At 38.4% G+C, this 14,222-nt stretch overlaps 1 protein-coding gene across 1 annotated transcript in view; it reads left to right on the top strand.

Moving 5' to 3' along the window:
* Nucleotides 1–1,451: 1,451 nt before the first annotated feature.
* The window catches only part of DEPDC1 (DEP domain containing 1), a 26,796-nt gene continuing 14,025 nt past the window's right edge, over nucleotides 1,452–14,222 (top strand). The window contains exons 1-5 of the mRNA XM_007959395.1: nucleotides 1,452–1,499; nucleotides 5,245–5,510; nucleotides 9,247–9,403; nucleotides 9,826–9,941; nucleotides 10,372–10,502. Of these exons, the coding sequence (XP_007957586.1) occupies nucleotides 1,452–1,499; nucleotides 5,245–5,510; nucleotides 9,247–9,403; nucleotides 9,826–9,941; nucleotides 10,372–10,502 (718 nt within the window). The remainder of the gene's footprint in view (nucleotides 1,500–5,244; nucleotides 5,511–9,246; nucleotides 9,404–9,825; nucleotides 9,942–10,371; nucleotides 10,503–14,222) is intronic.

Here is a 14,222-nt window from a genome sequence, read left to right as displayed (position 1 = left end):
TTGAACCACCAGCCTTCTGGTTAGCAGTCAAGTGCTTTAGCCACTATGCTACCAGAGCTCCCTCCTACCCACTGGCTCTGCTCAAAAAATAGATGTATCTCCTCCACTTTAACTATCCTTTCCATCTATGGTTAAGGTAAAGTCCAGACCATTACTCTACCATTCCTTCTTAGAACATTTTCTCTTTTCTTCTTTAAGTCCTATATTCTAAAATTCCTGTTTAATTTCCAAATTAATTCTTCCACAGCTTCAAATCATTCATGTACCCTCCCAGTCTGCTGAAATGAGGATTCCTAGTTTCAGTTTCATACTAGTGACGGAAAGCATTTGTAAGAATATGAAATGTATATAAGCTGTGCCAGCTGGACCCAAGACTTTGAATAAGTCTCTTCAACGCTCTAAACACTTGTAAAGTGATATGAGTTGCAGATTTATTTTTTAAGATGGTGCCACATTTTTAAATGTATGATGATTAACACAACCCTTATTATAATAAAGGAGCTCTGGTGGTGTTGTGCCTAAGACATTTGAGTGCTAACCAGAAGGCTGGCAGTTCAAACCCACCAGCCACTCCTCAGAAGCAAGATTGGGACATCTACTTCCGTAGTGATACCGCCTGGGAAACCCAAGGAGTCACTATGAGTCGGATCCGACTCCAGGGCAGTGAGTTTGGTTTGGTTTTTGGTTTATTATTATAAAGAAAAATATGGTGGTAGATTTGAAGTGAAGCAGTTTGACAAGTTTAACACTTTTTCTAAGCCTCACATTGCGTGTATTTATGGAAATCTACTTATATTCATTTCTCCAACAGAATTAAGGAGGTTTTAATCTACATTTTTGCGTTGAGGTCCCTGCTGAGATGTATGAGGGAACACATTGCAACATACCTACGAAAGTTTTTAAAAGCAAAACCACTAGTGGTAGTGGCTGTTGGAAGTTATGCCGCAGGGGTGCTTTATTTTACATGCTAACACTGCAGGAACTCATAAAGTCCAGTGGAAAAGCCGGTCCCTTCCCCCGCGCCCCAATTTCAAATTCCCTTAAGGTAAAGGCTGGACTCCAAACTGCGCCATCCCCATCCTTACCCCTTCTGAAAATATAAACCTAACTCTGCCCAGCCAACGGCCGCAAAAGGGAGAAGCAGTGGCAGAGAAGCCAGGTGGCGCCGAAGCCTGTCCCCTAGGCCCGGCCTCCGGGAGTGGTGCCGTTGCTCGCGCGTTCTCCAACCTGGTCTCCAGAGCCCAATAGAGCCTCCGCCTACCCTGGCTTCAGCGCTAGCCCAGACTCTGGAGATGTGGTAGAGTCACGTGACCCTGAGGCCCAGCCAATCGGCGCAGCTCTTTGGCGTATTCAAATCGGCCGCGGGGCCAACGGTTGTGCCCAGCCACCTCCGGGATCGCAAGTCATGGACTGGGCCCGGCGCTGACAGACGTCTGGGCCGGGTGGGCGGAATGGAGAATCCTGGTGTGCCTCCCGGACCTTATCGGGCCACCAAATTGGTAAGTCAGAGCTTAATGACCAAATTTTCCAGCCTGGCTGGGGGCAGACTCCACTTCTATCTGAGACCATTTATAATTTACCCTGGTCGGAGGGCTGGATCCAAGAGCCCGTCGGTCCCATGCAAAGGAAAAACCATAAACCAAACACCAAACGTACTGACCTCCAGTGGATTCTGGCTCAGCAACTCTAAAAGACAGATTAGAACTGCCCCATAATGTTTCCAATGGAGCTCTGGTGGCGGAGTCCCTAAGGCATTTGACTGCTAACCAGAAGGCTGGCGGTTCAAACCCAGCCACTCCTCAGAAGGAAGGTTGGGCAATCTACTTCCGTAGAGATACTGCCCTGGAAACCCAAGGAGGGGTCGCTATGAGTCGGATTCCACTGGATCCCAGTGAGTTTGGTTATAGTGCTGCCGAGGCTGTAATCTATACCGAAACACATCGTCCTCCCACGGTGCAGCAGATGGGTTCAAAACGTTGACCTTTAGGTTAGCAGACGAGTACATTAGCCACTGCGCCACCAAGGCTCTCTGATGCAAAGGTTGGTAAGAGGAATAAACAAGTATTGCAGAACCCTTGCCAGACTGCCTCCCCCACCTCCTCCGAGGGCCCAGGCCCTCTGGAGCGCTAGATATAAAGGGAAACACTCTGGGAAGACAGCATCATAGTCTACTTTGTTAGGAGATCCCAGGAACACCCATAGAACACGAAGATTTTAGCCGCTCCCCGCGTCTGTCTACCCTCGTCGGGATCAGAGAACAATTCTGAATGAGTTCCTTTGCTTTGTAAAGTCAAACTGGAGGCAAGCCTTAATTGACATCTTCATTTTGCTGGCCCTGTCAAATTTAGAGCAGAGTAGTACTCTACTCTAAATTTGGTAACAACTGCTTGTTTCAAAACACAGAAGTATTTGGAAGTACCCATCAGTAACTGTTGTAACAATGGTTTGTACAAAATTTGATGGTCACTGGATGGGTACTGTTATACAGTGTCTTCTGCATTTAGAAGGAATGCTGGTGGTACAGTGATTAAAGCACTCTGCTGCTATGCTAATGGAAAGGTCAGCAGTTCTAACCCACCTGGGCAATTTCACTCTATCCTTTAGGGTCATTATTTTTGACTGGATAGCAGTGGATTTGGTGCATTTAGGTTATCAATAGCATTGTAGTTTTCATTTCACTGAAATTCTATAGGTCACAACATACTTTCAGTACAGTATCCTCTCAGGAATCTCCTGAAGGTATTAGTTCTACTTTACCTGTGTGGAAACTGCAGCTAACAAAAATTAACTCTACTGAAGCCACATGAAGGATAAGTGGCTCAGAGTTCAGATCATCCTGTGTGATGGATGCTGCTGCTCAGTAGGTTCTTAATGGTATTTATCCTTATAAAGGATAGAATTTAGGACTGGAAGGAACCTTAATCAGGTCACATTATTTTAAAAATTCATTAAATTAGATGAAAGTAGAACAAGTACATTGAAAAATTACTGAGTGCTTGCTTACTAATAAAAAAGAGTGCTGGTTGCACAGTGCCTAAGGCATTTGACTGGTAACCGGAAGGTTGGTAGTTCAAACCCACCAGCCACTCCACGCAAGGAAGATGAAACAATCTATTTCCGTGAAGATTTATTACCTGGGTCACTATGAGTTGTAATCTACTCGATGGCAATCTACTCGAGTTTGTTTTTTGTATTTTGTTTTTTTAACTAGTAAATATATTAAATTTAATATATTTAAATATATTAAATCGTTTTATCCTTACAACAAGCCTGTTACAAACCAAACCAAACCTACTGTCATCCAGTCTACCCTATAGGACAGAGCAGAACTGCCCCAAAGGATTTCCAAGGCTGTAAATCTTTGCAGACAGCTTCATCGTTCTCCCACCAGTGGCTGCTGGTGGGTTCCAACTGACCACCTGCACCCGAGCGCCACCGGAGCTCCTATTAAGCCTATTGAAATAACAAAACCAAACCCACTGCCATCAAGTGGATTCCAACTCAGTGACCCCCATTAGGTTTCCAAAGTGGTAAATCTTTACAGAATAGCTTGCCCTGCCTTCCTTCCCCAGAGTGGCTGTTGGGTTTGAACTGCCAACCTTCTGGTTAACAGTCAAATACTTTAGGCACTGCACTGGCAGAACTCCTTATCAAGCTTATTAAGTAAATACCGTTATCACCATTTTATGGATAATGAGACTGAGGCACAGAGAATTAAAGTAACTTGCTTAACAGGTCATATTAAGCAATAAGTGATAGAGCTAGAGCCAGGAAAAAAAGCTAGCAATTTGATTCCAGAGCCCACTATTAAAACTATATATATCTCATCTCAGGAAAGCTATTCTATAAGTGTATTTAATTAAGATCAGGGACCCCTCCTGTCATTTTCACTACTGTGTCCCCAGGACATACATAGTAGGCAGCTCACTATATGTTTCTTAAATAAATAAATGAGAAGAAAAGAATACAGTTAATGTATTTTTGGAGTGTCACAAACAGTTAATTACTTGACTATTAGCCAAAATTTGGCAGTTTGAACCACCCAGAGGTGCCTCAGAAGACACCTGGCAATCTGCTTCTATAAGGTTACAAGCTTGAAAAACCCTATGAAGCAGTTCTACTGTGCACATATGGCATTGCCATGAGTTGGAAATGACTCAACAGCAACTAACAACAATTGTATTTTTGGCCCTTAAGTTTTGCATTGTGATGTTGGGACCATGTAGGATACATAAGTGGTAATAAAGCTGATATGGCATAGCTGGAGTTACAAATCAGATTCTTGACCTGATGGGATTGTTTAGAGTACAACTTCTAGAGTCAATCAAACCTGAATTTGAATGCCTGTATTCAACATGTATCTGTATGACCTTGGCCAAATTATTGAATTTATCTGTGCTTCATGTTCCTTATCTATAAAATGGGAAATGTTAGCACCTATTCATAGAGTTGTAAGAATTACATGAAATTATGAATATAAAGTACAGTGCCTGACACAAATACTACCAGCATGTTCTTAATATTCCACCGCCATCACCACCAATTGATTCTAACCCGAAGGTTGAAGGTTCAAGTTTACCCAAAGGCTCTGAGAAGAAAGGACTGGCAACCTACTTCCAAAAAATCAGGCATTGTAAACCCTATGCAGGCATACAGTTCTGCTCTGACACATGAGATTGCCATGAGTTCTTAATAATAGTTGAGGTAAAAAACAGAAACAAATGCTTTCTCTGCTGAGGACCAAGAAGTAGGTTCATTGCAGTTCTCTTTCCTTACTCCTGAGCTTCGTAAATAAGTTGACCATACAATGGAATGTGTTTAATAAAAACTATTACATAAAAATATTATAACGACACTTTTTTTTTCACTCTCATCGAGTCGGATACAACTCATAGGAACCCCTCCTTGGGTTTCCGAGGCAATACCACTACGGAAGTAAATTGCCCCATCTTCCTTCCGAAGAGTGGCTGGTGGGTTTGAACCACCAGCCTCTGGTTAGCAGTCAAGTGTCTTAGGCACTATGTCACAAGAGCTCCCCATAACAGCACTGGAATTAATAAAATGAAGTCAGTAATGAGTTATAAAACTTTATGTAGTACAAATAAGATGAACAATTTCTTCATGAGTTTTTACAGTATACTCAGATACAATGAAAGCTTTTTTGTCTAATTTATTTCAAATCATCAAGAGATTTCATTTTTTATTATCAAACTCCCCCCCCCCCCCCCCGCTTCTTTTTTGCAGTGGAATGAAGTTACCACATCTTTTCGGGTAGGAATGCCTCTAAGAAAACATAGGCAACACTTTAAAAAATATGGCAATTGTTTCACAGCTGCAGAAGCAGTGGACTGGCTTTATGACCTATTAAGAAATAATAGCAATTTTGGTCCTGAAGTTACAAGGCAACAGACTATCCAACTGCTGAGAAAATTTCTTAAGAATCATGTAATTGAAGATATCAAAGGCAGATGGGGAACAGAAAATCTTGATGACAACAATCAGCTATTCAGGTACTGAATATAACTGCAAAATTGAATTACTTAACAATAAAGTTTTATTTCTCTCCACTTCTATTACACTTTTACTAAAACAGCAGCCTCTTTAGAAGCTTCAGCAGCTTCAGTCTTTAGAAAAGTATTACTGTTTGTAGTCCCATTAAAACCGTTTAGAAAAATAGTAAGATTGAATTGCTATAAAATTCAAATTTTTAAAATGTGAAATAATATATATAGTAAAATATAGAGTTAGGTAAAAAGAGTGAGAAATTATCATTCTGTGTATACATTTTGAAAGCCCTATCACATTTCAAGGAGCCCAGGTGGTGCAGTGGTTAAACCATTCAGCTGCTAACTAAAATGTTGATGGTACAGGCCCACCAACTGCTTCGTGGGAGAAAGATGGGGCAGTTCTGCTTCTGTAAATATTTACAGATTTGGAAACCCTACTGTCTTTCCTGTAGGAGCACTATGAGTTAGAGTCAGCTTGACAATGAGTTTGGGTTTTAGGTATCACATTTCAAGCATGAACATTAGAATCTTGGTTTTCAATGTCATAGGCTCTAGATTTGCAAAGACAAATTCACAGGTTCTTGCCCTTAAGTAACATATAATTTAAGAATGCACGTTATAAATACTAGAAAACTTTCTATAACAAACAACAGAAGAAATGTACCACAGGGTCTAGAGTTTTTACATGTACTAGAAATCCTGCTTTATGATTTAGATATTTTCATATTTATGCCCTAGACTAGCTAAGCAGAGTAGGTATTAACCCTTCTTACAGATCAGGAAAGGGAGGCCATGCTTCAACAAATCTTGTTCACTCTGACTGAAATGTTCTTCCACATTGAAATACTGAACACATTTGTCAGACTGGCAAATTTATACATTTTTTTTCCTAATCTCAGGTCCAATATAACCTCCTCTGCAGCTTTTCTGACTCCCTTGGGCCAGTGTAATTGTTTTTTCTCTCACATGCACCCACTATTTTTTTGTTATATATCCATTAAACTAGGTCTTTGGATTCTAATGTCCATGCTTTATATATAACATATAACATTAGTACTTTTCAATTGAGGTGTCTTAGAAATTGATTCTTGCCTATATGTCAAAAATGATTTATGTTATATAAGTAAACTGCAGTAACAAACACGAATAGTTTGTTTTGTATAACACTCTACAAAGCTTTCCTTTCTTGACTGAAAAAAACAAAAACCAAACTCACTGCCATTGAGTCCATTCCTACTCATAGTGACCCCCTTTGGGTTTCTGAGGCAGTAAATCTTTAAGAAGTAGATTGCCTAGTCTTCCTTCTGCAGAGTGACTGGCAGGTTTGAACCACCAACCTTCTGGTTAATAGTCAAATGCCTTAGGCACTATGCCATCAGAGCCCCTTTCTTGACTACTCACCCTTTATTACTGGTCTTCAAGTTCTTGGACTTGTTCTCCTTCACCTCTGTCCCTGGGCAATCTCATGTCATCTCTTTATCTACTTTTCCTATCTAAATCTCTAATCCAAATAATCTCTTCTGAGCTTTTGACCCATTTATTAAACTGCGTACTAGACAGGTACTTCAAATGTAGCACATGGAAATGTACTCTATCATCCTCTAACCTAAATCATATCTTCTCATGTTCCATATATGAGTGAAGGATACTGTTTTTGCTGTAGTTGCTTTGATTTTTTTTTTTCTTTTTCCTCCCCTCTATGCCTAAGGCATTTGACTGCTAACCAGAAGGCTGGTGATTCAAACCCACCAGCCACTCCTTGGAAGAAAGGTTGCACAATCTACTTCCGTAGTGATACTGCCTCAGAAACCCAAGGAGGGGTCCCTGTGAGTCGGACCCAACTTAACAGCAGTAAGTTGGGTTTGGTTTGGTTATAAATATAATTACCAAATTATGTTAATTATACTAACTAGTTAATTCTCTCTGCCCAATTCTTTCGTCTACTATGAATTTTCTCTTTTTTAGGCCAACTTTCTCTTTTTTATTCTCTCTTACCTGGATTTCTGCAATAATTCCTTAACTAGTCTTTCTGACCCTCATCTTTTACAGTGGTAATAAAGCTATACAGTATCTAGAAATAAAGTTTACCACAAATGTACAAGTTCTTGCTGGGGAAAATTATAAAATTTTATTGAAGGAAATAAATGAAAATGATTCCCTGTTCATGAATGAGATGACTTAGTATCATAAGTAAGTCAATTCTTCCCAAATTAATATATAAATTAAGTGCATTCTCATTCAAATCCCCAATGTAATTTCTTATAGATTTTGACTAGCAGATTCTAAAATTCATTTGGAGATGTAACCAAAACCAAACCAAACTCACTGCCATTGAGTTGATTCCTACTCATAGCCACCCCCATTGGGTTTCAGAGGCAGTAAATCTTCCTTCCATGGAGTGGTTGGTGGGTTTGAACCATCAACCTTCTGGTTAGCCGTCAATGCCTTGTGAAGGCCCAAGGCAACTTTAAAGAACAAGGAAGGGGAAGAATTGCCTCACCTGATATTCTCGTAAATTAAATTAAAACAACTAAATATTATGAAAAAATAAATGCACACATATGTGGGAAGTTACTATAAGACCAATAATACCTTCAGAAATCAACAGGTAAAAGAAATCTTATTCAACAGATGTGTTGAGACAATAAGGTATCCGAGCAAAAGAATAAAATTAGATCTAGATCTATGCCACATAAAAAAAGTTATACGTGGATTAAATACCTAAATATGAAATAAAAAAATCTTAAGAGAAAATATATGAAAATAATTTATGATACTGGTATAAAAAAATAACTTAAGGACACTAAAAGCATATGTATAAATTTAATGATACTATAAAGTGAAAACTCACCAAGCCATATCTTGCTTATGTGTATTAAAAGTATAAAAACATAGGCAAGAAGAAAATACATTAACTATGGGTTACTGATTTCCATTAGGAAGGGAGGGAATGAAATGGAATAAGCAAAGAATATATAGGGACTTCAATCTGTAATATTTTCTTTCATTTAAAAAGAAAGTCTGACAAAATGTTAATTACACTGATTTATGGTTACATATGTGGATGTTGATTTGTATTCTGCATGCTTTTATGTGTCTTTGAAATGTTTTATAATAAAATGAAGGGAGGAAAGAAATATTAGTCAACAAAAGCAATATAGACCAAGGCCTGGAAATGAGAGCAATCACATTCAAACAAAGGGCAGAAAATATGTACAAATTAAATAGCTCATCAAAGGAATTCAGAAAATGTAGCATTCTAGAGACATGTTGTAATTAAGCAATAGCTCTCCAGCAGAACTAGCCCTAATAATAATCCTGAGTTATCCAGCAATAACAAAGCCCTGATGGTTAAGCACTCGACTGCTATTCAAAAGGTGGGCAGTTCAAACCTACTCAGAGACTCCATGGAAGAAAGACCTGGCGATCTATTCCTGTAAAGATTACAGCCTAGAAAACCTTACAAGACAGTTCTTCTCTGTCATAGCGGTCACTTTGAGTCAAAAAAGAATCAGAGACACCTAACAACAATCCAGAAATAAAGTTAAAATATGTACTATTTACAGAAAGCAGAAAACTATTAAAATAGTTTAGAAAGATTTAATGAGAAAATTTATTTATGTCGTATTGCCATTCCTTGGTAAAATAAACCAGGTTCTTTCTGTAATTTTTAATAAATTAGCACTAAAATTTTGTTTCTGATCTCACATTATTTAATTTTGTATTATTTCTAAACTAGATTTCCTGCCACTTCTCCACTTAAATCTCTTCCACCAAGGCATCCTGAATTGAGAAAAAACAGCGTAGAGAACTTTTCCAAAGATAAAGATAATATTTTTAAATTACGAAACTTATCTCGTAGAACTCCTAAAAACCATGGATTACACTCCTCTCAGGTAAAACATTCTTTTACTAGTCACTAGTTTAAGTATAATTACCATGTGGCCAATAATAGAATCATTAAAAGTAAACGATCTTTAATATTAATACTGAGTTCTTCCAACCTACATTGTATTTTAAAACTTTTGTGTAAATTTGTTTGGAACCCAAAAAATCAATGATAAAAATCGTAGTGAGGCATACTTGAAATATTATTTATGTAATGTAAGCATGTTTTCTTTCAAATTGACTTGAGGGGTATAGGGACAGCTATAATACCAATAACTCTATCATCTTGTCTAACATTTCTTCAGATGACATCTTGTAACTCCACAATGGAGTAATAGTAATAGTATTACTAAATATTGGGGATGGTATATGTTCAATAGTTCCATAATTTTTATGTAATGTATTAAACCAAGTTAATTCTTTCTTTTAGGGAAATATAGAGGACATAAAGGGTGACATGATTGATGATCAAATGAACTTGGCTGATAACCGAGAAATAAAACAGGAAGATGTTGAAGAAGTTTGGAGATATGTCATTCTAATCTAGTAAGCTAAAAACTAAGGTGTAAGCAAGTTCCTGAGGTGTTTGTATTATTTATTTGTCATTTTCATCTAAATAAATAGGCAAATAAAAACATTTTAGTCCTTAAAACTTACAATTTAATCTGCTTATGTTTCTTAATGTTCTTGCTATAGCTCTAGTTTAGTAGAAATAGAATGTCTTCCATATGATTTGCCTTTAATTTGTTTCAAAATTGTAGCTATACATTGAGATACATCTTGGACTCCTTAGAAGATTATTGAGGTATATTTGAAAATGAATACTAAATCTAAGCCTTAGAATTTTTTGATAAAAGAAAAACAAAACATTCTGATGTCTTTATTTGGTTGTTTCCAAGTCATACATTTTCACATTTGTGCTCTATTCCATTTATTTTTGGGGGGAAACATTTTTTCTGTTTCTTCTTTTATTTAGCCTACAAACCATTTTAGGTGTGCCATCTCTAGAAGAAGTCATAAACCCAAGACAAGTAATTCCTCAGTATATAAAGTACAACATGACCAATACAAGTAAACATGGAGTAGTTATACTACAAGACAAATCAGGTTGGTATCACTAAGCTTACATAATAAAAGAAGTCAGAATCTTTTCAAACTCACAACGGTTACAGATATAATAAGGGTAGAAAATTGAAGTTGAATTCTTTAGTTGGGAAATGTAGAGAGCTATTGTTACAGTATCATAGATGCTTTAACAATCTTGCGAACATTTTTAAGTAAATATTGTTCATTCTATTATAAGAAATGTTTTAGCTCTGTGGTGGATTCATCCATGATTCAAAAGTAAAAAGGTAATGTTAAACATCCAAAAAGTATACACGTATAATAAAAACTATTGTTTTTTGGGGGGGGGGGGACATCTGGAGTATACCAGCATTATGCCAGAGATTTAGTGACGATCCAGGTAGAATGGTTCGTTCCTTCATGGAGCCTACATGAATGGTTAAATTCAAATTTGTAGCAGTCAAAACATATACACAAAACTGAAGTAACAGAAAATATAAGCAGAAACTATTGACACTAGTGTTCTAAAGGCAACTGACTTTTTCCTATTATGTGTACTTACATAGGAGCCCTGGTGACACAGTAGTTAAAGCACTAAGCTAACCAGAAGGTTGGTGGTTTGAACCCACCAGCTGCTCTGTGGGAGAAAGATGAGACAATCTGCTTGCATAAATATTACAGCCTTAGAAACCCTTTGGGGCAGTTCCATTCTATCCTATACAGTCACTATGAGTCAGAATCAGCTTGCCAGTAACAGGTTTGGTTGTTTTGAAGTTTGTTTGTTTGTTAGTTATACAGTATATTGATTTCAGATACGAGATAGGAAAATAATTCAAGCCAGATGCATTAAAAAACAGATTGTAAATAAATGATTCAATATGTTCAAAATGTAGGCTCCATCTTTTTTTACAGTAAATTAGTGTTTATAGAATTAACTGACATGCAGTACCTTGAGTTTCTTTCTGTGTACAAGAGCTTTAAAGTTTTAATTATAGGAACAAAATGTAAATGTCAAACCTGATGAGATTTAGTGAACTTATGATATTATATATCCATGTGGCTTTTGACCAGTCCCATCTTTCATTGCCTAAAATAATATCCTTAATGTTATGTTCTCTCATCTAGGCTTTCTACTTGTATAGCCATAAACTTAAGTCAAATGTATGGTTTTTTTGTGTTTGTTACACAAAAAATTGCTACATTTTTATGCAGTATATTTCTGTTAGTATCAGTTGATAGACTAAGCAATCCTTACTGTGAAACCAAAATCAACCACATTGCCATCAAGTCAATTTTGACTCCTAGCAACCCCATATGTTACACAGTAGAACTGCTCCATCGGGTTTCCAAGGCTATAAATCTTTCTAGAAACAGACTGCCTAATCTTTCTCCCACAGAGTGGCTGATTGGTTGGAACCACCAAACTTTTGATTAGCTATCGAATGCATTAACCACTGTGCCACTAGAGCTTCTTATATTCAGATATAGCTCTTTAATCACTGGTCCTACCCAAATTAGTAATATTCATATGGCATAGCTATAGGCAGAACAAAAATAGGAATGAAGACCAGATAATGGTAGTAGATAAAGATGAATGTTAGGAGTTTATTTCCAAACTACCCCTGTTTTGGTTACTTCTGTGCCACTCTAACAGAAAATATACCACAAGTGTGGATGGCTTGAACAAACAGGAGTTTATTTATTCTCTTACAGTTTGGAGGCTTTAAGTCTGACTTCAAAATGCCAGGCTCTAGAGCCGGGTAGGGAGCTCTGGTAGCATAGTGCCTAAGGCACTTGACTGCTAACCAGAAGGCTGGCGGTTCAAACCCACCAGCCACTTCTCGGAAGGAAGGTTGGGCAATCCTACTTCCGTAGTGATACTGCCTCGGAAACCCAAGGAGGGGTTGCTATGAGTCAGGGCTGACTCGATGGCAAATAACAACAACAACAAGAGCCGGGTAAAAGCCCCTTAACCTTGGGCTTCAGCTCTGCCTCCTGCTCCTGGCCCATTGAAGCTGGAGGCTTTTCTTCACTCAGCTGCTGGGTTTTAAGGCTGATAAGCCCAAGGTTGACAAGTAAAAAGGCACAGTCCCAATGTTGCCAAACCACATGGCAGGCCATTAATTCAAGTCCATTGAAAGTCCCAAAGTGGGCAGAGCATGGCAGGCTGCTGAACAACAACTTGTCTACATGTAGAATTCAAGTGTGCCATAATCTAGAGACCATCCCCCAAACTGCTTCTTATATACAGGAAGCAGACCATATTCCTAAAGCAGCTACTCAGCTCCTGGAGGCAGATTCTACCATGGAGTTCATTGCCAGTCTCATCATGGGGAATAACTATACCTCCAGCTGCCCAGCCACTGAAGCAGGCCCAGCCAAATTGACAACAATCTTAACTACCACAGCCCCTATAAGTTAATCCTTGATTTTGGGATAGTTGTTTCATGCTGATGTCAGGTGGATGCTGGCTAAAAGCAAAGAATGCCAGAAAGATGTTTACCTGTGTTTTATGACTATACAAAGGCATTTGACTGGATCATAACTAATTATAGATAACATTGGGAAGAATGGGAATTCCCAAACACTTCATTGTGCTTATGAGGAACCTGTACATAGACCAAGAAGAAGTTGTTTAAACAGATCAAGGGGATACCATGTGGTTAAAAATTAGGAAAGGTATGTGTCAGGGTATCTGTGGTGGTTAAGTTTGTGTGTCAACTTGGTTGGGCCTGGTTGAGTGGCTGGGCAGCTGGTGGTAGTTATTCCCCATGATGAGACTGGCAGTCAACTCCATGGTGGAATCTACCACAAGCAGGTGAGTAGCTGCTTTAGGGATGTGGTCTGCTTCCTGTGTATAAGAAACAGCTTTGAGAATGGTCTCTAGCTTATAGCACGTTTGAATCCTGCATGTAGCTAAGTCATTGTTCAGCAGCCTGTCATACTCTGTAGATCTTGGGACTTTTAATGGACTTGAATTAATGGTCTGCTGTGTGGTTTGGTAACATCAGGACTGTGCCTTTTCACTTGTCAACCTTGGGTTTGTCAGTCTCAGCAGCCAGAAGCTGAGTGAGGAAAAGCCTGTAGTTTCAGTGGACCAGGAGCAGGAGGCAGAGCTGAAGCCAAGGTTGAGGGGCTTTCACCCAGCCCCTAAAGCCTGGCACTTTGAACTTGGGCTTAAAGCCTCCAAATGGTAAGAATAAACTCTTGTTTGTTCAAGCCATCCCATCTGTGGTATATTCCTGTCAGAGTGGCACTAGGTAACTAAAACAGTATCCTTTCACCATACTTACTCAATCTGTATACTGAGCAAATAATTCCAGAAGCTGGACTATATGATGAAGAGCACAGTGTCAGGATTGGAGGAAGACTCATTAACAACATGTGATATGCAAGTGACACAACCAACCTTGCTGAAAGTGAAGATGACTTGAAGCATTTACTGATGAAGATGAAAGACTCTAGCCTTTAGTATAGATTACACTTCAAGGTAAAGAAAACAAATATCCTCACCACTGGACCAATAAGCAACATCATGATAAGAAAAGGTTGAAATTTTCAAGGATTTCATTTTACTTGGATCCACAATCAACATTCATGGAAGCAGCTGTCAGCAGATAAAATGATGTATTACACTGGTCATGTATGATGCAGGAAACATCAAGAGAATTGGCAGGAATACACAGAGTCACTGTACCAAAAAGAACTGATCGATCTTCATCCATTTCAAGAAGTGGCATATGATCTAGAACCAATGGTAAT

Source organism: Orycteropus afer, unplaced genomic scaffold (assembly GCF_000298275.1).
Source record: "Orycteropus afer afer isolate SDZICR_OR568_19922 unplaced genomic scaffold, OryAfe1.0 scaffold00016, whole genome shotgun sequence".
In the NCBI taxonomy this organism is placed as follows: domain Eukaryota; kingdom Metazoa; phylum Chordata; class Mammalia; order Tubulidentata; family Orycteropodidae; genus Orycteropus; species Orycteropus afer.
This window is presented reverse-complemented; position numbering and strand designations above follow the sequence as displayed.